This window comes from Marmota marmota, unplaced genomic scaffold (genome assembly GCF_001458135.2).
Source record: "Marmota marmota marmota unplaced genomic scaffold, marMar, whole genome shotgun sequence".
NCBI classification, from domain to species: Eukaryota; Metazoa; Chordata; class Mammalia; order Rodentia; family Sciuridae; genus Marmota; species Marmota marmota.
In genome coordinates this window covers 22,680,402-22,702,266 of record NW_026000153.1, presented here as the reverse complement: position 1 = coordinate 22,702,266, position 21,865 = coordinate 22,680,402, and the positions used below count along the sequence as shown (strand labels likewise).

General features: G+C 40.8%; 1 protein-coding gene across 1 annotated transcript in view; it reads left to right on the top strand.

The window, feature by feature from the left end:
- LOC125611480 (polycystic kidney disease protein 1-like 1) overlaps nt 1–14,927 on the top strand; it is a 46,082-nt gene extending 31,155 nt beyond the window's left edge. The window contains exons 18-25 of the mRNA XM_048786319.1: nt 488–722; nt 2,808–2,912; nt 3,189–3,329; nt 6,003–6,137; nt 8,417–8,647; nt 10,072–10,233; nt 11,473–11,643; nt 14,867–14,927. Coding sequence (XP_048642276.1) covers nt 488–722; nt 2,808–2,912; nt 3,189–3,329; nt 6,003–6,137; nt 8,417–8,647; nt 10,072–10,233; nt 11,473–11,643; nt 14,867–14,872 — 1,186 coding nt within the window. The 3' untranslated portion in view covers nt 14,873–14,927. The remainder of the gene's footprint in view (nt 1–487; nt 723–2,807; nt 2,913–3,188; nt 3,330–6,002; nt 6,138–8,416; nt 8,648–10,071; nt 10,234–11,472; nt 11,644–14,866) is intronic.
- The last annotated feature ends 6,938 nt before the right edge of the window (nt 14,928–21,865 follow it).

Genomic DNA, 21,865 nt, shown 5'->3' with positions numbered 1-21,865 from the left:
AGGATGGGGTTCTGCTTACAGCAGGAGGAAGTCTTTACAGTTGCAGTAATATGCATTTCGAGGACTAGAAAATTTTAAAAGGAAATGATTTAATTTTTACTAAACATGGATTAATAAAAAATGTTAAAAATGAAGACCATTGCCCAAAGAGGAAAATGAATATTTTAGAGCACTTGGGGTGGAATATCGGGCATCTCTGCCTCACATCACACAAGTGAGGCGTGGAGAACCTCCCATGGCCTGGATTCCATCCTGCCTGTGCACCCCTTTGGCTGTTGCAGGGAAGAGAGTGGAACATAAGGAGAGGAACAGTGAGCTTCTAGGGAGAGTGTCCCTAATATAGAGAAAGGCCATTTGAAGCCCAGGTGTTGCTTGTCCTTGTGAAGGCTTACACCAGGTAGTCCCAGCATGGGGCTGTGGCTGAATTTTTCTGTGGATTTCAAAGCTTGACTCCTGATCTTCCCTCTGAACTTGTGCTGCTTTGCAGGCCTGAAGCCCAGGCGGCCCTGACTGCACTCAGGGCCAGCAGATGGATTGACCACAGCACCAGGGCTGTGTCTGTGCATTTCACCCTCTACAACCCTCCAACCAGACTTTTCACGAGTGTGACCATGAGCGCGGAGGTCCTCCCCACTGGGGATCTTGTCCCCTCATCTCTGATAGAGTCCTTCCGAATCTTCCGCGGTGACTCAGCCCTTTGGTATTCTCTTGTGCTCCCTGAGGTGAGCTCACCTGCACTTGGCCTCCTGGACTAGCATGGGGGGAGGGGCCTCACAGAACAGAGTATTCCCACCAAGCAGGACCAACACACTCTGTAGGCCCACCCCTCACCTACACCCTTGTTGTGTCTCTTACACATAGCAGAATTTGTGCTAGGTGTTGAGCACAAGTGGCTGGGGAGGCTGAGGCAGGAGGATCATGAGTTCAAAGCCAACCTCATCACTTAGTGAGGCCCCAAGCAACTCAGTGAGACCCTGTCTCTAAATAAAATATCAAAAATGGCTGAGGATGTGGTTCAGTGGTTAATTGCCCATGGATGAATTGAATCATCCCTGGTACCAAAAAAAAAAGGAAAAAGAAAAAGAAAGCAATCATCATATACAAGGCAAGCACAAATACAGAGCTGGGTAGATGCACTAATTTTTCATAGGAGGATTGGGGCAAATATCTAGATCAGTCTAGGTCTCTTAAGACTCCTAAGATGGGCATCAGTTACTGTGACACAGTCGACTGTGGTCTGACAATATTTAATTAAAAATTCCAGAAGAAAATAAGTCATGAGTTTTAAGCAACTTTATCATAGTATATGGCTATAATTATTCTATTTTATTATTAATTATTGATGTTAATTTCATATGTGCTGAATTTATAAGTCAATCCTTATTAGAGATATGAATTCATAGAAAAAACACAGAATATCTAGGAATCAGTATTCTTTACAGCTTCAGACACTCACTGGGGGTCTTGAAATGTATTCCCCTCAGATGAGGGAGGGACTGCCATACAAAGTCTGAGAGGCTTAAATAACAGGCATTTGTTTAACACAGTTCTGGAGGCTAGAAGTTCAAGATCAAGACACCAGAAGGACGGGCTCTGATGAGGTCTCTCTTCTTGGCTGATAGACAGCCACCTTCTCACTGTGTCCTCCCATGGCCCCTTCTGTGCTCAAGTGAATGAGAAGAGAGCTTATGGCATTTCTGGCTGCTCTGTGTGAGAGGACACGAATTCTACAGGATCGGGCCCCACGCTCTTGCCCTCAGTTAATCTCAGAAACTTCCTTTGAGGCCCCATCCTCAAACACAGACACACAGAAGGTTCCAGGTCCCAGACTTTTGGGCCACAAACTTTGGTCCCTTGCACCAGGGCTCTGGATGAGATGGAGTGGCTCAGTAGCTTCACTGATCTGTGAAAAGCACCAGAGTCATTTCGAGCCTTTTCTTAGAAACTTTTGCTAGAATGAGGCCTTATTTAGCTTTTCTGCCTCAGAGAACCAAGTCCCATTCTTACTTCCAATTATGTTGGTAGCTTCTTAGAACAGGTCCATGGGCATAGGCACATGGCTCCAAAAAGGACAGAGAGAAATTCATGAAGGCCCTGCTAATGGGTTTCAATCCCACATAAATACATGAGTAATTTGGAATTTTTTATTAACCTTTATTTTATTTATTTATTTTTATGTGTTGCTGAGGATAGAACCCAACCCAGTGTTTCACGTGTACTAGGCAAGTACTCCACTACTGAGCTATAACTCCAGCCCCAATAATTTAGAGTTTGAACTAGTGCTGAATGAGGGTATGAATAAATGGGTAACTCATCACTGGTAAGAAAACTGCTATAAGATCTTTATCAGGAGCTTTTAAAGACTTTATGTGGTCAAAAATATTTATATATAGATGTCATATTTCATACATATATGTGTATGTGTGTGTGTATAGACACACACACATACACACACACACACACACACACAGTCTTTGGTGGTGCTGAGGAAGGCCTAGAGTGGCCAGCATAAAGGCTAGGAAGCCTGATTTTGGCAGTGGACACTCCCATGGTGGTTCTGATGCCTGCAGTGCCGACACCCAGCATAGTTGGGTTTCTATGAGAGCTTGACACATAAAGTGGTACCACCCTGCCCAAGAGCCATTGCAGGACAAGTTCATTATCAAATGCTACAGAGCAAGAATGTGACTTGCATCATGTTTATTCAGAAGTGATTGGCAAGAAAGGTTCTTGGCAGCCAGAAAGTTAGACTTCTGAAAAACATTTGAATTTCCACTTATCTTGCATGTTTGTATCGCCCTCACCAGCTGGTCTTCCTGGTACTCAACCTGATTCACCTCTGCTTTCAACTCTGTAGAATGGTTGAGGAGGGTGTCCTCGACTATTGGCAAAAGCCAAGGAGCTGGCTGGAGGTAACTGTCTTAAGTCATTTTCTTTGTGAGAAAAAAATGTCAATAATGTATTTTTGTCTGAAAAGAACAAATCTTTTTAATGGGAAGTTGATTATGCACTAGCTAATTGCAACATCATTACAGTGTCTCCCTCTATCCTGTTAATGCTGAAACAGCATTTGAAACCACGTCTACTGAACACTCTTGCAGTTGATTTATGGACCAAACATGGTCAGATGCCAGGCAACCCCTCCTTAGGAGCTGGCTGAGCCTCCCCCTTTCTCCTCATTGCTGCAGCTCTCTGTTATTGGAGTGACCCTCACCTACTACACAGCCTCCAGCCACCTCACCACCCTTGCTGGGGATGTCACTGACCAGTTCCACAAAGGATTTTGTCAGGTGTCTGTGGACCTCAGTCTTATGGCGTTGTGGAATCAGGTATGGTGGGGGACTCAGGGCTACACAGAGAGGTACCATGACTGATGCTGTCCAAAAGGCAAAGTTCACAAAAGGTCTAAAAGGTGTGATCGGTTTGTTTCATGTTGAGTGACAATGCTCTGAGCTTGCAGAAGATGGTGGCCAGAACAGTTAGGGGCCTGGAAAACTTAAGACATGCTTTGCAAGCTGGGGTATGTGGATTCTGCATGGGGCAGAACTATATGGCTTGATACTCTTTGGGTTACTAAATTTCATGAGGAAGCAGGTGTCCATGCAGTATGGAGGAAGGAGGCCAGGCTGACATGTATAGGTGCACTGTGTCTTTCTCCCTTCATCTGTGACAATCCTAGACACAGGTGATCTTTACCAGTGATGATCCTGAGGCTCAAGGAAAAGCCCAAATCTCACAATAGGGGGACATCCAGCTTCCAAGTCCCTGTACCTTAATCCCCCCTGAGGCTCCCATCTATAGGATGGAACATTTTGCCAGAAGGATCAGGCAAACATGTGCAGGACAGGACAGGTAAGCCCTAGGGATGGGTGCCACAGGACAAGGATCCCACACCACCTGCAGGACCTTCTGCAGGTCCACTGCCTTATGCCGTGATGGGTTTGTGGAAGTTGAACCCACACATTCCTTGTCCTGTTACACCCACAGCTAATACTTCCTTCATCTAAAGACCTCCCTAGACCTCCATTTCTACACCTAAAGGGCCCCAGGGCCACCCCATAGCCTGAATTGACCTCATGTCCCAGGGCTCATTGGTCCCAGAGCAGCCTGGCAGACAAGGGACCAGTTCCCCTCCAGCCTCCACCCCCCCACTCAGCTCTGCCATTTCCCCTCCCTCTCCTCTTGCTCCTCCTGTGATCTTGCCCTGACCTGGCTCTCCAGTCTGCCATGTAGGGAGGCCTGCTGGTCTTCCTCCACTGAAGCTAAGCCCTCCCTTCCTGGCCAAATGTTGTCCCTGTCTCCTTTCGGAAGTCATTTTGTTGAAAGCCCCAGGAACTCACTAGCCCAGAGAATAATATGTGCTCTAAAGTAGCCCACACAGGGGAATATCTGGCTTTCATCTTGAAGGAAAAGAATACAAATTGTCTTTCTTTGCAAATGTCACTAGAACTACAGAGCTTCTTGAAGAGTCTTGAGCCCTCCTGGGAAAGAGAGAGTACCATGCACCCGCTAAAAGCTCACTGCCCCCTCAGTAGTGCATGAGCTCAGCAGAGGTTCATGATTCCTGGGGCCGGGCACAAATTATGTAGTCATCTTCAGGTCTTTAAAAGGTAGAACCATGATATACAACCTAAGGGTTTTCCTAGCAGTTGAGCTGGGGGAGGGAGTATGTGTTTGTACATATACATACATGTATGCATACCCCTCAAGCACAGAGCTTGGCACATGGTGGTGTCTGGTAAGTGAAAGTTATAATAATAATAACAACTAGGAACACTTTATGATAACCCTCAAATAAAATGTAGTCCAGACAGGGGTCCTTTCCACTCTGCCCACAGGGAGTTCATAGATATACTGTCCAATTTCATAACCATGAGCCACATGTGGCTGTTGAGAATTTGAAGTGTGGCTAGTCCAAACTGAGATGTGCTACAAGTGTGAAATAATCGGTGGATTTTACAAATTTAGTATGAAAATATCTCAGTAATTCTTATACATGGGAATGATATTTTTTAGATATATTGGTTTTAATAAAATTTCCCTGTTTACTTTTACTTTTTAAAATGCATGAACTAGAAAATTTGAAATTCCACTGTAGCTTGCATTTTATTTCTCCTGCCAGGCACATGCTATAGTTCTGATCATGCCTGTTCTCTCCAAGCAGAGCCATGCCTGCTTGCTCTAAGGTGTGATAGTCACAGCTTCTCTAGGCCTTGGTTTTCAGAGGTCATTTTGATTTTCTCTAAAAAAAAAAAAAAAAAATCAGAAAACTTTTCTCCTTTGCCCACATAGTTTTTTAAACATCCAACTTTTATTTCTTTCTCTTCAACTTATCATCTTGGTGAGAACAGATGATATCATACATAAGAAAGCATCCTTTAGAAATGAGCCCCCTTTAAAAAGGTGAGCTATCTTCTTAGAGTGTCTATGGATGTGAATGCCGGTGCTGGATACAGGTCTGAGAGGCTGAGTTGGATCTGCCATGTCTCTTGCTGTGCTACTTTTGTTTGATCACTTCATTTATTGGATCTATAGTCTCTAGAGGTATAAAATGGAAATGCTTCTAATTTTTATAAGGATTAAAATTGAAAAATCTGCATGAAAAGCATTATTAACTTGGAACATATTCTGTACATATGAAGAGGAGAAGAAATTAGTCTGCACTGCACATTTTCTTTGTCACCTCCCACCCCATGGTGGTGGTTTTCTTACAATACAGTTCACCCCAAGCTCAGGTAGCAAAATGGCCAGACCTGCCCTGTCCTGATGTTTACAGAAATTCAAGGCCAGAACTCAGACCTGGTCTTCCTGAAAATGTTCTAATTTGAACTTCCTCCTGGTTCTGGCTCATTCTCCTCTGCAGACATTGATATTCATATTCCTGGAAGATTCATGGTCTGTATAGCTCCATCTCTTCATGCATGACTCACAGGTGTGTGCGTGCCTCTGCACTGTCCTATGATTGGCATGACACACTGACCTGCTGTGTTTTTCTGTTGCAGCGGACACGATGGCTCCAGGGGATCCTCTCATTCCTGTGGATATTGAAAGGCATTTACCTTCTTGGCTCCTTAAACACCACAGTGTCCTGCCCTTCCATGATACATTCCTCTCTCTCCAGAGTCTTTGCACCAGTGGTAAGAATTGTCCCTCTTTACCCAGGGATTTCTCAGCTCAGCCATATGTTGGCATACTGTCATTGGTTAGGGAAAAACAAACCTCTCTCAAGGTGATTCACCACCCTAAATTCCAGTCCTCTAATCCATTACAGTGTGGATTTAGATAACTGAAAGCAGTAGTTATATCATAAATTATGGTCATAACAATAACCATGATTTATTAAACACTTGCTATGTATTATACTTTCCTGCAGCATATTATTTGTACTACTATTGTAAGTAGTTATTATCACTTACTGAGTTTTCTAAGTGTCCAGTGTGGTCAGCGGTGCCTTTTGTATGTTAACTCACTTAAAAATCACAATAAGCTATGGGCAGACCTAGCAGTTTTCCTTAGGAAGGTAGCAAAGGGCTAAGAAAGAGGATGAGGCTTACCTTGGAGCCGTAACTCCTAGGAACTTAGTTACTACAACCATGCTCTGCTTCTGGGAAGACCTCTAACCTCACCCTGGCATCCATTTGTCACCCTGACCCTACACCTAAGGAATTCTCTACTAATATGCCAGAAATTATTTTCATATTATTTAATTCACTAGTATAGTCATACAATATCAGTGGAACACAATAGAAAGAAAACAAAAGCAGACAGGTAGTAGTTACCTCTCTGTATGAGTTCTCAGGAATGCCTGGCTTAACCCCAGGAGACATTAGATCTTCATCCAGGGTGGACCTAAAGTCTAGATTAGAGGGTACAGTCCAAGATCAGCAGGTCCAGAGTGCAATCTGTAGCCTTGATGAAGTTCGTGGGTGCTGGTAATTCTAATCTGGTTGCTCCAGCCATACTGGCTCTAGTGTAATGTGGGTTCCCTAACCTGCACAGAATAAGTCAGGCTGAGGTAGAGTCTTGCCAGAAGACCTGAGTGAAGAGGCTCTGGCTCTCAGGTCCAGGACTCAAGAAACACACAAGGAATCAAGCATAGGTCTCCTGCTTCAGGGAACATGATCCCCAGACTCTGCTGGTCATGTGTATAGAGGGACAGGCTCAGAAAAGCAAGGCCAAGAGAGCAGACCTTGGAGTCAGAAAGAACTGCTTTCCATTTTATCTGCTCCATTCCTAGCTCACCATTGTGACCACAAACCAATAACCCAACCTCCACCTCTAGGAAATATATCAATGCTATTTACCTGGGAGGATAATCTCTATCCTTATATGTGGAATTTATCCAGAAACTCAGCTGGTCATTATTAACACCACTGAGCAAAAATTCTTCTATGGAGAGAAAAAAAACCCATAATATAAACAGATGTCTATTTATTGTAGGACAAAGTATGAATGCACTGGAACCTAAGAAGTCCAGGTAGACCACTAGCTTAATTTTCTGAACTCACAGATTGAACTCATAGATTGCACTCTCTTCCTTCTGAGTTCCACTAAGTTTGTGTGATTCTACATTTCAAAGTAAATAATACTACACTTAGTTCCTGGGTAGGAGCAGGGGAGTTTGGGTGCAGGGCCAAAATGACAGGTGGAGTCAATGCCCTGCACAAGCACAGAACACGGCTGTGGCTGCAGCTTGGGAGGCCCCCAGTGGCCAGGCCATGGTCCACTTACACAGACCTGTGACAGATGACTAGCTGGTGATCTTTCATCCAGACTGAAAACATGCTTGTCAGTACCAGAGGTGGATCGAGTGGATGGAGTAAGAAATAAACCATGATATAGATGCAGTCCCTGAGGCCCCAGACTAAGATCTCTGTCTAGTATAGCCCAGACCGTGAGCTTAACTGGAACCAAATTCACTCAGAATTGACTTTTCTATTGCTTCTTAAATGGCCTATTTTACTGAGTCCTTGCTGGATTCTGGGGACATAAAGAAGAGAAGTGCCCCCACGTGGCCTCCTGTTGGAGTAGGAGTTGGGGGGGGCGGGATTCCAGCATGGGTGGGGGAAGGGGACAGGCCGCCAATGTCAAAGGCAGACAGAAGGGAATCAACTGAGAGAGGACAATGGCACCAGGTAGGAAGAGCAATTGGGATACAGAGGAGCACCTTGCAGAGCTTCTTGGTATTGGAGGGTGAGGGTACAGATGAGAACAGAGACTCCTGGGCAGAAGAGAAGGGATGGAGATTAGCCTTTCAGGAATTGGTCTTGAACCAGGGTGGGCAAGAGCCTCACTCCACAAACTGCTTCTCCAAGATTTTCACTATTTAAAAGTATTTAAAACCCCCCAGAGGTGCCGTGTCTTCTATCCCAAGAAGTGCTGACAAGGTCATTGTCTCAGGCTTTTCTCTCTGCAGCTGATGGGGGCCCTACTGCTGGTCACCCACTCCCACCTGCACTGGTTTCTGCTCTTCACCTGGACACTGACATCGGTCACCTTTGCAGATTTCTTCCCCAGGCTGCTATTTCATTTTCCAGGAAGAAGCCAAAAAAATTCATTCCACAGCCTTTCTGAGTCTGACCAGGAAGACATGGCTCGTTACTGTGGGGCCCTCTTTCTGTTGACAGCCATGTTGTGTTTTGGAATGGTATGTAAACCTGTCCCACACCTTGAAATCAAAGACTATCAAAGTTCCATCTGCTGTTGGGATGAAATATTCTTTGTCCATGTGGACAGAAAGTTCCAGGCTTTACAGACCAGATCTCATGGGAACGGATCCCAAGGCCCATATAATCTATTATGGGAAGGGGTCCAATGCAGTTAGTTTGATTCTGTCTTTGCCTAGAGCATTCCAGCAACCTAACACCCACCCCAGGAGGCTACCTCCTCCAGGAAGCCTTCCAGGACCCTTGCCCTGCCCTGAATCATCACATCTCTTCTCACTCTGAACTTGACCTCAAGTTGTTACAGGTAATCTAATCATACAAGCTTCACATTACACTTCTCTGAGATGGAGGCCATTTGTGGAATGGGACTGTTTCGTGCCCACCCACTGATCAGCAACTGGCAAATCTAGTCATGTCACTCAGCATAAACCCCTTTGACAGAGGAGGAGATTGTTTTGTGCTCTAACCATGCAGCCCTCATGTAGGACTGACAGAGTTAGCAAATAAAAATACAGAACATCCAGTTACTTCAATTTCAATACAATGAATAATTGTTTCATATCAGTATGTCTCCTTCAATAATTCAGATACATTTATTTTAAAAATTATTTGTTACTTACAGGAAATTAAAATGTAACTGGCCCTGTATTTTATGTGACCACCCCACTGCTCAGTTCTCACCTGCTCTGCCCAGCTTCTTCCCAGGGGCCACTCTAGGCCACAGTGTTCACATCATAAGGGGTGGGCCAGGGATGCAGTGGCTACAGGTGTTCCTGTTGAAGACTCAGGGTTGGAGTCTTATCACCACAGCTTCTTCTTGTCAATAGGGAACAGCTTACCTGTGAGGTTTCATAGGATACACAAAAGCAGTCTTTAAATGGCTTAAATTTTGCTTCTTTGGGTTATTTTTAAGAAATCTGAAGGTATAAAAAATTATTTGGTGCCATCAGAATTTTGAGCTAACAGGTATCAGTGTGAACTAAAGAAATAAACAACCTAGGGATCCATAAGACGCAGAATCATTTAGATAACATACATGAGGACCCAGCATCCTGCCGAGTCTCTGGGTTCTTTCAATATCCCAGGCACAGGCAGATGCTCCCATGTAGGGTTTCCAGAGGCCACAGTGGCTAGCACAGAGCATTGAAGCTGAGATGTAGACAATATAAATGAAGACACATATCATATAAATAATATTAGCTCCAACTGTTAATTTCCATTGCCAAGTTCATATTGCTGCCATTTAATTTAATTCATGAAATACATTTTCTTAATTTTTTCTTTTTACCAAGCAGTTACTAAAAATTGATAGACTGGCATCATGGGACATAATCTCTATTTCATTGTTTATCAAATTAACAAAGTGTGCTAACAAAGAATTTTTCCATTTTATTTTCTTCTCCAGCTGAGAGGTTCCCTGGTGACTTATTTCCAAAAAAGAAAATCTTCTCACAGTAAATCTCTTGTGAGATTTAAAGACATCACTGCTTACACATGGGTGAAGGCCCTCACCTTTCTGGGTCTGGAAATGCCAAAGCCGGAAGAAGCTCAGGTGGTTGCAGATCATGTAAGACATGGGAACCTAGAGTAGTGAGCATAGTAGCACACTTAAATTGGTGATTTCACTGCAGAATTTTACTTTTGTCTTCAAAATGTGATCATGATTCTTTGCCAGATATCAGTGTGAAGTGTCAAATGTTAGGTCTCAGCCATAATGGAGCTCTTAGAATTCTCCCTTGAGATTCTAAAGTACTTTGCAATTTACCAAGCACATTCTCTACATTAACTCACTAAATCCTTATAATGACCCTGTATGGTTAGAAAGATGGAGTTTCTGCCCCAGGACACAAATTTTTTTATTCAGCATTTTTGTTGCTGTGACCAAAAGACCTGGCAAGAACAATTAGAGGAGGAAAACTTTATTTGGACCACAGTTTCAGAGGTCTGAGTCCACAGATAGCTGATTCCATCTGGGTTCAAGATGAGGCAGAACATGATGGCAGGATGGTGTAGAGGAGGAAGACAGCTCAGGGCATGGCAATCAGGAAACAGAGAGAGAGCTCTCTTCAGGAGGGACAAAATATAAACCCCAAGCCACACCCCCTGTAACCCAGCCACACCCTACCTGCCTACAGTTACCACCCAGTTAATCCTCATCAATGGGTTACAACTCTCATCATCTAATTATTTCCCCTCTATACCTTCTTGCACTGTCTCACACATGAGCTTTTGAGGGCACCTCATAGATAAACATAACACACATACATTATATTCTGTCCCCTTTAGTTAGTCATTCGCTTTTGGTATGTGTTACCAGACAAAAACTCCTACCTAAAACTTGGAACCCTAGGAACAGTTGGGTGTAGTCACACCAGACATGAGTGCCAACAAAGCCAAACAGGTATTTATTTGCACAGTGAATATTCAACTGTCTTCCATGGCTGATATTTATGTATTACTTGGTGCAGTTCTGAAGCTTGTCATATGTAATCATGATACTGTAGATTTGCACAGGACTCTACTCTGTCCTGTGTTTCCCCACTTCCCTACTGATTACAGCAATTATCTTTTATGAAGACATCATTAACCAAAGCATTTATGCAAATATCAGCATATGCACAATATCAGTGAAGGGACAGAGACATGGAGACATGAAGAGACAGGTCTAGTTCCAAGGTCCTGTGACCCCATGGTTCAGTGCATTTTCTAACATAGCACAATCCCTCAAAGTTGGTACCTTTAAATGCTTCAGAAAATAAAAACAATTACATTCTTGAATGCATATACTTAACTTTCTTCCCTTCAGAATTATTACTGGGATGAATTTGAAAGTCTGTTAGACGAACTTCTGATGAAGATTGATGGGTTGTCTGAAAGCCTAGAACTCTCTCTTCCAGAAACACAACACAGGAGTACAGTGGAGGCAAGAGCAGAAGAGAGTCCTTTAGTGGGTGTTTCAGGTTTCCAAGCCACTGAGGTAAGATTTTGCAAAATTATTTTTGTCAGTTTTCTTTAGAGCAAAGGTTCTAGAGTTCTAAAATTGTTCTGAAATAGTTGCAAATAACAAGGTTGATTTGCATGAATATTCTCTAAAGATAATACCAACATAAAATATACTTTGGTCAGAACTAAGAAACTGCCTAACAATTTAAAATGTATGGCAAGACTTCCAATTTAAAATGATGGCATTAGTATCCATCTGCCCTATCATTTTTTATTACAACTGGAATCAACTCAAAGAGACTGAAAAAAAGAAATAAAAGTTCCATCCACCCCCCGCAAAGAAACTAAAAAATAGCTATGAACCAGAATATGACCAGCAATCCTATAAATGACTGCCAAGTACACTCAAAATTAAACTAGTGGGAGAAAGAACACCACCACTTCCAAGACAGGACTAAAATCTCCAAATTAGTATTTTTGAAGGTTCCAGCTAAAGACCCTCTTTTTGGAATAAAATTTTGTAAAGCAAAATGGAGTTAAAAGGATATTCCTGAACCTAAGACCACACAGATCTAGGGAGAGAGAACCAAAGAGAGAGTATGTGGGAAACCATCCTTTGTGAGATGCTGTCTGTTGATGTAGCAGCTTGGAGGAGGAACAACAACTGGTGGCTCACAGACCTGGAGCTGTACTCCTTCAACTAAAGAAAAATCTGCACAGGTGAACACTTCATGTGCTGGGTTACAATGTGAAAAAGAAAGGTATATCCTTAGCTCCAGTGGTACAGACATTCCAGTGGCAAATTCCCTGAGACCCAGAGAGATGCTCTGTCAGCCCAAAGCATTCGTTTTCCATGTCTGAGTGGCAGTGAATGCTCCCTGAACACAGGAGAACAGAAGTGCCTGCAACCAGCTCATTACCTCAACCCTTCCCTGGTCCCAGTTAATAGCTCCTTGGGAAGATGAGCTCTCCAATGTAGACATGAGTAGTAACAATAAAAGTGGATCATTCCGGGGCTGGGGTGCTGGCTCAGTGGCAGAGTGCTTGCCTAGCATTGTGTGAGACACTTGGTTCAATTCTCAACACCACATAAAATGAATAAATAAAAATAAAGGTATTGTGTCCATCTACAACTAAAAAAAATTGATCATTCCTGGATCTATGCAAACATCTGCAGGAAAAGGTAAGAAATAAAAATGACCAAATGAGAAAAAGAGGAAGATCGTAATTTTAAAAACATTGCTGCAGATGGGTAAAAATTGTAACCAAGAAGATCGTTTCTGCCTTCCTGCCTGCCTTCCTCCCTTCCTTCCTTCCTTCCTTCCTTCCTTCCTTCCTTCCTAGTTATAGTTAGACATAATAGTTGGGTTCATTTTAACATAATCACACATGCATGGAATTTACTCCATTTCAGTACCCAGTGCCCTCCTCTACCCTCTCTTCCTCCCCCCCCCACCATTCTTCTTCTTCTACTTTACTGAAAATCAAGATATTTTGTCATGAAAAATAACTTAGTGAAAAAAAATGACTTTTAGAAAAAGGAATGCAAAACCAAGATTAAGGAGTTTCAAAGATGAAATGAAAAGAATAAAATGAAAGATGTGAGAAAAGAAATGGGGAAAACTATACACAGATGAAGAAGAAAAGCAAGAGTAATAGGTTCACAGAAAAGAAAGGAAAGGGTATGGATAAAGGTTTAAAAAAATTCAATATAAATAAGTTTAACCCCCAGGTGTGGTGGTGCATTCCTATGATCCCAGTGGCTCAGGAGGCTGAGGCAGGAAGATCATGAGTTCAAAGCCAGCCTCAGCAACATGAGATGCTAAGCAACCCAGTAGAACCTGTCCCTAAATAAAATACAAAACAGAACAGGGGATATGTCTCAGTGATAGAGTGCCCCTGAGTTCAATCTCCAGTACCCCAAAATTTAAAAAATTAGTATATTTAACCAATAGTTAAAATTGATTTTAGGAATAAAATAGGCATAGAAATCAGTCAAAAGGGTGTAATTAGTGTTTACCCAACAAAAAGTTGACCAGGAAAAGTATGTATTTAAAGAAAAAATTTTAAGATTTTTATGGGACTGGGGTTGTGACTCAGTGGTAGAGTGCTTGTCTCGCATGTGTGGAGCACTGGGTTTGATCATTAGAACCACATAAATAAATAAATAAAATAAAGGGATTGTGTCCATTTACAACTAAAATGTTTTTTAAAAAGACTTTCCTGAAATAAAGATATACACTTACACAGATTTTCTAGATTACCAATAAGATCACACCTTGCTAAACCCATCATAAACTTTTAGCTCTGTAAGTTGAAATACATTTGATACATCTAAAGTACCAAACACTATAGCTTAGCAACTTACAGGACACTGTAGAATATCAACCTTTTCCCCTTGAGATCTTGGAGCTGACTGAGAGCCACAGCTCTGGGTACAGCTTCTACTGAATGCACTCTGCCTTTGCTTCACTATAGAGCTGAAAAATCCTAAGTCTAATCATTGTAAGTCAGGAATAACCTGTGTATCTAAAAAGGAACCATATCCCAGGAAAGAAATGGGTTTAAATCAATTAAAACTAGAGAAAGTCCTAAAAAGTTTGTTATTGAACTTAAATAGTAATATATTTCTATTGATAACCAGATCCCTTCTTTCTCCCCCCAAATCAAACCACCTCCAAGTGATTTAGAATTATTTAAGTTACTTAACATTTTTCATTGCTTACCAGTTATTATTTTAATTAAATCTATTTGAATGTACATGTGAGTTGGAAATCGAACAAATGACCAGACAAATGAAATTTTTAGAGAATAGGAAATATAATGACCAGTTGTGTAAAAACTCAGGGAGAACTCAGTTGTGTAACCATCCAGTCCTGGGATTTTCTTGGTTGGAAGGCTTCTGATGGTATCCTCAATTTCCTTACTTGAAATTGATTTGTTTAAATTGTGTATATCATTCTGATTTAATTTGGGCATATGATATGCCTCTAGAAATTTGTCAATACCTTCAATATTTGCTCTTTTATTGGAATACAAATTTTCAAAATAATTTCTAATTATGTTCTGTATTTCTGTACTATCTGTCATAATACTTCCTTTTCATCACAGATGTTAGTATTTTGAGTTTTCTATCTCCTTCTCTTCATTAGCATGGCTAATGTTTAATAATTTTATTTATTTGTTTATAATGAATCAACTTTTGTTTGACAAAATTTTTTTCAATTGTTTCTTTGTTTCAATTTCATTGATTTCAGCTCTGATTTCAAATGATTCCAAAACCAGACAAAGACACATCAAAGAAAGAAAACTTCAGACCAATATCTCTAATGAATATAGATGGAAAAATAAATAAAATTCTGGCAAATCAAATACAAAAAGATAGTGCACCATGATCAAATAGGGTTCATCCCAGGGATGCAAGGTTGGTTCAATATATGGAAATCAATAAATGTAACTCATCACATCAATAGACTTAAAGATAAGAACCATATGGTCATCTCAATAGATGCAGAGAAAGCATTTTTAAAAATGCACCATTTCATGTTCAAAACACTAAGAAAACTAGAGCTATCAGGAACATACTTCAACATTGGAAAGTCTATCTATGCTAAGCCCTAGGCCAATGGCATTCTAAATAGAGACAAATTGAAAGCATTTCCTGTAAGAACTGGAATGAGACAGGGATGTCCTCTTTCACCTCTTCTATATAACATAGTTCCTGAAACTCTATCCAGAGCAATCAGACAGATGAAAGAAATTAAAGGAATCTAAACAGGAAAAGAAGTGCCCAAATTATCACTCTTCGCAGACGACAAGAGTCTATATCTAGAAGACCCAAAAAATTCCACCAGAAATCTCCTAAAACTAATAAATGAATTCAGCAAAGCAGCTGGATATAAAATCAACACCCAAAAATCAAAGGCATTTCTGTACATCAGAGACAAATCCTCAGAAAGAGAAACTAGGAAATCCACCCCATTTACAATAGCTTCAAAAAAATAAAATACTTGGGAATCAACTGAACAAAAGTGGTGAAAGACCTCTACAATGAAAACCACAGCATGCTAAAGAAAGAAGATGGGAAAATCTCCCTTGTTCTTGAATAGGCAGAATTAATATTGTCAAAATAACCATACTACCAAAAGCACTATACAGATTCAATGCAATCCCAATCAAAATCCTAGTGACATACCTCATAAATATAGAAAAAGCAATCATGAAATTCATCTAGAAAAATAAGAGACCCAGAATAACCAAAGCAATCCTTAGCAAGATGAGTGAAGCAGGTGGCATTACTGTTCCAGACCTTAAACTATACTACAGAGCAATGGTAACAAAAACAGCATGGTATTGGCACCAAGTTAGAACTATAGACCAATGGTACAGAATAGAGGACACAGAGAATAACGCAGATAATTACAGTTGTCTAATATTATATTAGACAAAGGCGCCAACAACGTGCAATGGAGAAAACATAGCCTCTTCAACAAATAATGCCGGGAAAACTGGAAATCCATATGTAACTAAATGAAATTAAACCTCTATCTCTCACTATACACAAAGCTCAACTCAAAAGTTTATCAAGGACCTAGGAATTAAACCAGAAACCTTGTTCCTAATGGAAGAAAAAGTAGGCCCAAATATCCATCATGTAGGATTAGGCACCAACTTCCTTTATAAGACTCTTACAGCACAAGAATTAAAACCACGGATCAATAAATGGGATGGATTCAACCTCAAAAGCTTCTTCTCAACAAAAGAAACAATCAGTGAGGTAAAGAGAGAGCCTACGGAATGGGAGCACATCTTTACCACAAGCACATCAGATGGAGCACTAATCTCTAGGATACATAAAGCATTCAAAAATATTAACACCAAAAAAAAAAACCTAATCAGTAAATGAGCCAAGGAACTAAATGGACACTTCTCAAAATAGGATGTTCATTCAATCAACAAATATATGGAAAAATGTTCAACAGCTCTAGCAATTCGAGAAATGCAAATCAAACCTACTCTAAGATTTCATCTCACTCCAGTCAGAATGGCAGCTATCAAGAATACAAACAACAATAAGTGTTGGCAAGGATGTGGGGGAAAGGCACACTCATACACTGCTGGTAGGGACTGCATATTGGTGCAGCCAGTCTGGAAAGCAGTATGGAGATTCCTTGGAAAGCTTGGAATGGAGCCAACATTTGACCCAGCTATCCCACTCCTCGGTCTATACCCAAAGGACTTAAAATCAGCATACTGTAGAAACACAGCCACATTAATATTTATAGCTGCTCAATTCACAATAACTAAACTGTGGAATGAAACTAGATGCCCTTCAATAGATGAATGGATAAATAAACAATGGTATATATACACAACGGAATATTACTCAGCATTAAAAGAGAATAAAATTATGGCAATTACAGGTAAATGGATGGAGCTGGAGAATATCATGCTAAGCAAATTAAGCCAAACCCAAAAACCAAGGGACTGATATTCTGATAAGTGGGTGCTGATCTATAATGGGGGGGGGCTGTTGAGAATGGAGGAACTTTGATTGAGCCAAGGGTAGGGAGAGAAGGGGAGGGGAGATGGGAGAAGGAAAGATATTGGAATGAGACAGACATCACTAGCCTAGGTACATGTATGACTGTACATGTGGTGTGATTCTACATAATGGAAAAAACATAAAGTTGTGCTCCATTTGTGTACAATGAATTGAAAAGCTTTCTGCTTTTATATAACTGATTGGAACTAATAAAAAATAAGCTAAAAAACCCCACCTCACTTCTTTGTAAATTAGCCAGTCTGTGGTCTTCCATTGTAGCAATAAAAACCAGAGAAAGACAGGGCTCCTGAGGGAAGCAGAGATCAGGAGCTCAGGGTTGAGCACCAGAGCCAGACACACTACCTCCCATGGAGAGCTTGCTTCCCTTCAGCCCCATGGAGAGAACAAACCAAGGCAATTCCTCCTGATGGATGTTTGAAAGCAGGTCACTGGGAGGGACTACTGCTGGTACACTGTCCTCTGGCTAACAGGTTCTTTAACTCCCATCTTGTTCCTTTCATTTCTTTGTTACTAATAATCATATCTTACTTTTCAAACTCCACAGAATGTTATTCCAATAGATGCTGTCATGAAGCTGCAGTATGAAGAAATCCATGGCCTGACTCACTTGAGCAGCCAAGTAGGATCCAGGCTCCCTTGTCCAGGCTTCACATACTCCCCCAGAGGGTCCAGAAAAGGCCCTGTCCCCAGCAAATAAATGGTATGTTTGGTAAAAACAAAACAAAACAAAAAATCCTTGCTGCCCCTAGGTTTCAACTCTGGATGGAAGAGCTCTGTATGCCAGGGCAGTGCCATGCCACTCCACGCCAGAGCATACACTACATGCTGCCTGTAACCACAGGATGCACAGGACAGAGCAGAGAGCATCAGCACTCCACAAGTTAGCAGGTAAAACAGACAGCCTGATATTTCAAAAAAAAAAAAATAGGAGGAAAGCAACATTTCCTGTATACACCTGCTTTTAAAATTATAGCTTAAAAGCTATGCTTCAAGTGAGTAAGTAAATAAATAAGAATAGAACTTATTTATAAAAAAAAAAGTTAGAAGTCCCAGTCTCATAAATAAGTCTAGGTCATATAAGTCCTAGTCTTATAAATAAGTCAAGTCTAGTCTTTAGCAAGAACATCTCATTACACAAATCAAAAAAGTACATTAGGTTTACAAGGCATACATGTGGAAAAGGAGTTTCCTATCTTCAATATCATCCTCCCCAGCCCAGTAGTAGTAATAAGCCCTTTCCCTGGTAATTGGTAAAAATTTGATTTGGGGACCTGCATTCACATTTTTGCCTTCAGTGTGGTTTAGATTAATAGTACCCAATACATTTCATAATTTAATTATAATCTTTCTTTATGATACCATCTTTATGAAATCCTTCTTTATAAAACAACAAAAAACAATCATCTTCTTTGGTGTTGGAGGGATTGAACCCAGGACTGCATACCTGGTAGGCAAGTGCTCTACCACTGAAATACACTCTCACCCATTAAAAAAAATCAGTTTTGGGTTGGGGCTGGGGCTCATTGGCAGAGTGCTCACCTGGCATGCATGACAACCAGAGCTATATCCTCATCACCACATAAAAATAAAATAAAGGTATTCTGTCCATCTACAACCAAAAAATATATATTAAAATAAATCAGTTTTGATACCTTCCTAATGTGTCAAGATATGTGAGCTCAACATGGTAGAAAGGTGTCAAAGCTGATTTGACACCTGAAGTAGTTGGATGTAACCTGACTTTTGCTGTAAAGATATTAATTACCAACATAGAATAAGGTAAAAATTATAAGATGTTCCCTAAGTAGAAGACACCTTACCAGCAAGGTTATCTTTCTTCCCAATCCTCTATTGGTCTTAAACTATAATTTCATTTTCTTGACTTACAACATTAGCTAGGAACTCAGTAAGATGTTAAAAAGGAGTAGCAGGAGAGGATACCCTTGACTGTTCATGATCTTAGTGAGAAAGTTTCAAGTTTATTATCATTAAAAATGAGGTAGGGGTGATATGGCAGGTGGCAGGAGCAGAACATCAGAAAATGAAGGATATAGTCACTGCCAAAGCAGCAGCCCTCATTCAACTTCAAGAAGAAAATAAAAAATTGCCCACCAAATTGAAAATAGTGATCAAGATATGTTTAGAGAAACTCTGCAGAATTTATCTCATATCATTAGAGAAAAAGACATTGAAATAGATGTACTAAGTCAGAAATAACAGTCTTTATTGGAAGTTTTACGAATCTCTGGCACTGGTCATGAGGTTCCAGGTGTTAATAGTCATCAGTTCGAGGAGCTCCTACAACAATGTGATGAATTAAAACAGCAAGTGAAAAAAATGGAGGAATGGAAACTACAGGTAATGACAAATCTCCAAAATCTGCATCATAAGTCAGCCCAACACGAGAAAGACCTTGTTCAACTTGAAGCCCAAGTTTTGGTTGACAGTGGTAACAGTTCTAAATTAGAAGCAGACTACACTGGCCTCATCCACTGTTATGAGCTGAACGAAATCAAACTCAAACATTTTGGGCACATATTAGGCCAGGTGCAGCTGTACCTAGGGCAACTTTGCAGCAGCAAAAATCTCTTTTTAGGAAAATTTGATATGATTACACCCCAGCTCTCCTCTACCTCATCAACTTACTCCCAGTCAGCAGAGGTCAAAGAGCTGAGAAAATCACTGCAAGAAAAAGAGGCCACCATTAAGGAGCTCTCCAGGAGAATTACCATAGGTTGTCTGATGTAACTGCTGCCACCTCCAAGAGAGAAAAGACAGAACATGAACAAACTGATTCTGAAATTAAACAGCTCAAGGAAAAACAAGATCTGTTACAAAATTTACTGAAAGAAAAAGACCTCTTAATTCAAGCCAAAAGTGATCAGATACTTTCTTCAAATGCGAAGTTCACTAACAAAGTGACTGAAAATGAGTTGTTGAGGCAAGCAATAACAAATCTCAAGGAGAGAATATTAATTGTAGAAATGGACATTTCTCAACTAAAAGGGGGAAATGTAAAAATAGTATAAACATCCAAAGAAAAGGAAATGGAGTATCAAGCATTACAAGAGATGAACTTGAAGTTCTCTGTGATGCTGCGAGAACAAGAGTTGGAGTACAAGTTGATGAAGGAGAAAGCTCTTGCCTTTGAGAAACTGTTACGAGAAATGGAACAGCGCAAGGCTGGGGAATTAAATCAGCTTTTAAATGCAGTTGAATCCATGCAGGAGAAGACCATTCTATGTCATCAGGAGACAGACCAACTCACCTTGTCCCTAAAGAGCAAACAGATGGAAAAGAGGATCCTCCAGCAAGAGGTTTAACACTTATGTGACAAAGAATTACACTTAAATCAGGAGGTACAAAGACTGAGGAGCCATCTTTTAGAATCAGAAGATTCTTACACCCAGGAAACTTGGGCTGCAGAGAAGACAGAGATGAACCTGACAGAGAAAGTCACACTATTGGAAAAAAAAGCTACTTTCCTCTTCTAATTCAAGTCATCAAGCCAGTGTGCAGGTAGTAGAGTCCCTGCAGAAATAGGTGTGCTTACTCTCCCAAGAGAGATATGAGAATGCACTGCAGCTTTCGCTCTACCAGGAACAAGGAAAGCAGTATGCCATGTCATTAACTAACCTGTAGATGGTTCTAGAGCATTTCCAACAAGAATAAAAAGCTATGTATTTGGCTGAATTAGAAAAGGAAAGACAACATATAACCAAATGGAAGGAAAAGGCAGAAAACCTAGAAAGAGAGGCATTATTATTACAGGAACATTTGGATGAAGCCAATGGTGTGTTGGATTCAGCAACCAGACTTACACAACAGTTACATCTAAAGGAAGAACAGATTGAAGGACTTAAAAAGCAAAATGAGCTCCAACAAGAAATGTTGAATGATGTACAAAAGAAATTGATGGACTCAGAAAATGGCACAGAAGGAAAAGTGGACAAAGCCCTAATGAGAAACCTGTTCATTGGGCTTTTCCATACACTGAAAAGTAAGCGTCATGAAGTGTTACAGTTAATGGAAAGCATCCTGGACATTCAAAAGAGGGAAATGGAGCAGTTGTTGAATGGAGATGATGGTGGTGTTACTAAGTGGATGATGGGTTGGCTTAGAGGAGGATCAAAAAATGTCCCCAGCATATCTTTGAGACTGAATGAGCAATGTCTGCTTAATAGTTCTTTTTCAGAACTTTTTGTAAAATTTCTGGAAACAGAATCTCCTTCATGTGTTCCACCACCAAAACTTTCTGCTCCTGCCATGAAATGTCTAGACTCCAGAGGAAGGAGAAAGGAAGGTGAGAATGTACCAAGAAGTTTGAAAGATGCAGCAGAATTCAGAGCTGGTAGAAGAGCAGCTGTGAATCCATTCTTGGTACCACGTTCTGCGGCTGTGCCACTGATTAGCCTAGATGGACTTGGACCTGGTGGGCCTGGGAATCTCCTTTTGAATCCTGTCGCAGACTTCATGCCCACCTTTACACCATTGCCAGTGTCCGCCGACAATAGCGCCAGGGACCTTTTAAAGCAGTAGGTGATTCTCAAGGCAGAGATGATTTAGCACTTTAAAGAAGCCATAAACACTTTTTACTTTTACAAAGTGGCCTTTTTGAAAAGAAGTCATGTATTTGCTGGGAAAAAGAAAAAGAAAAAAGTTGGTATATAGAGCTACAGGTATTTTGACT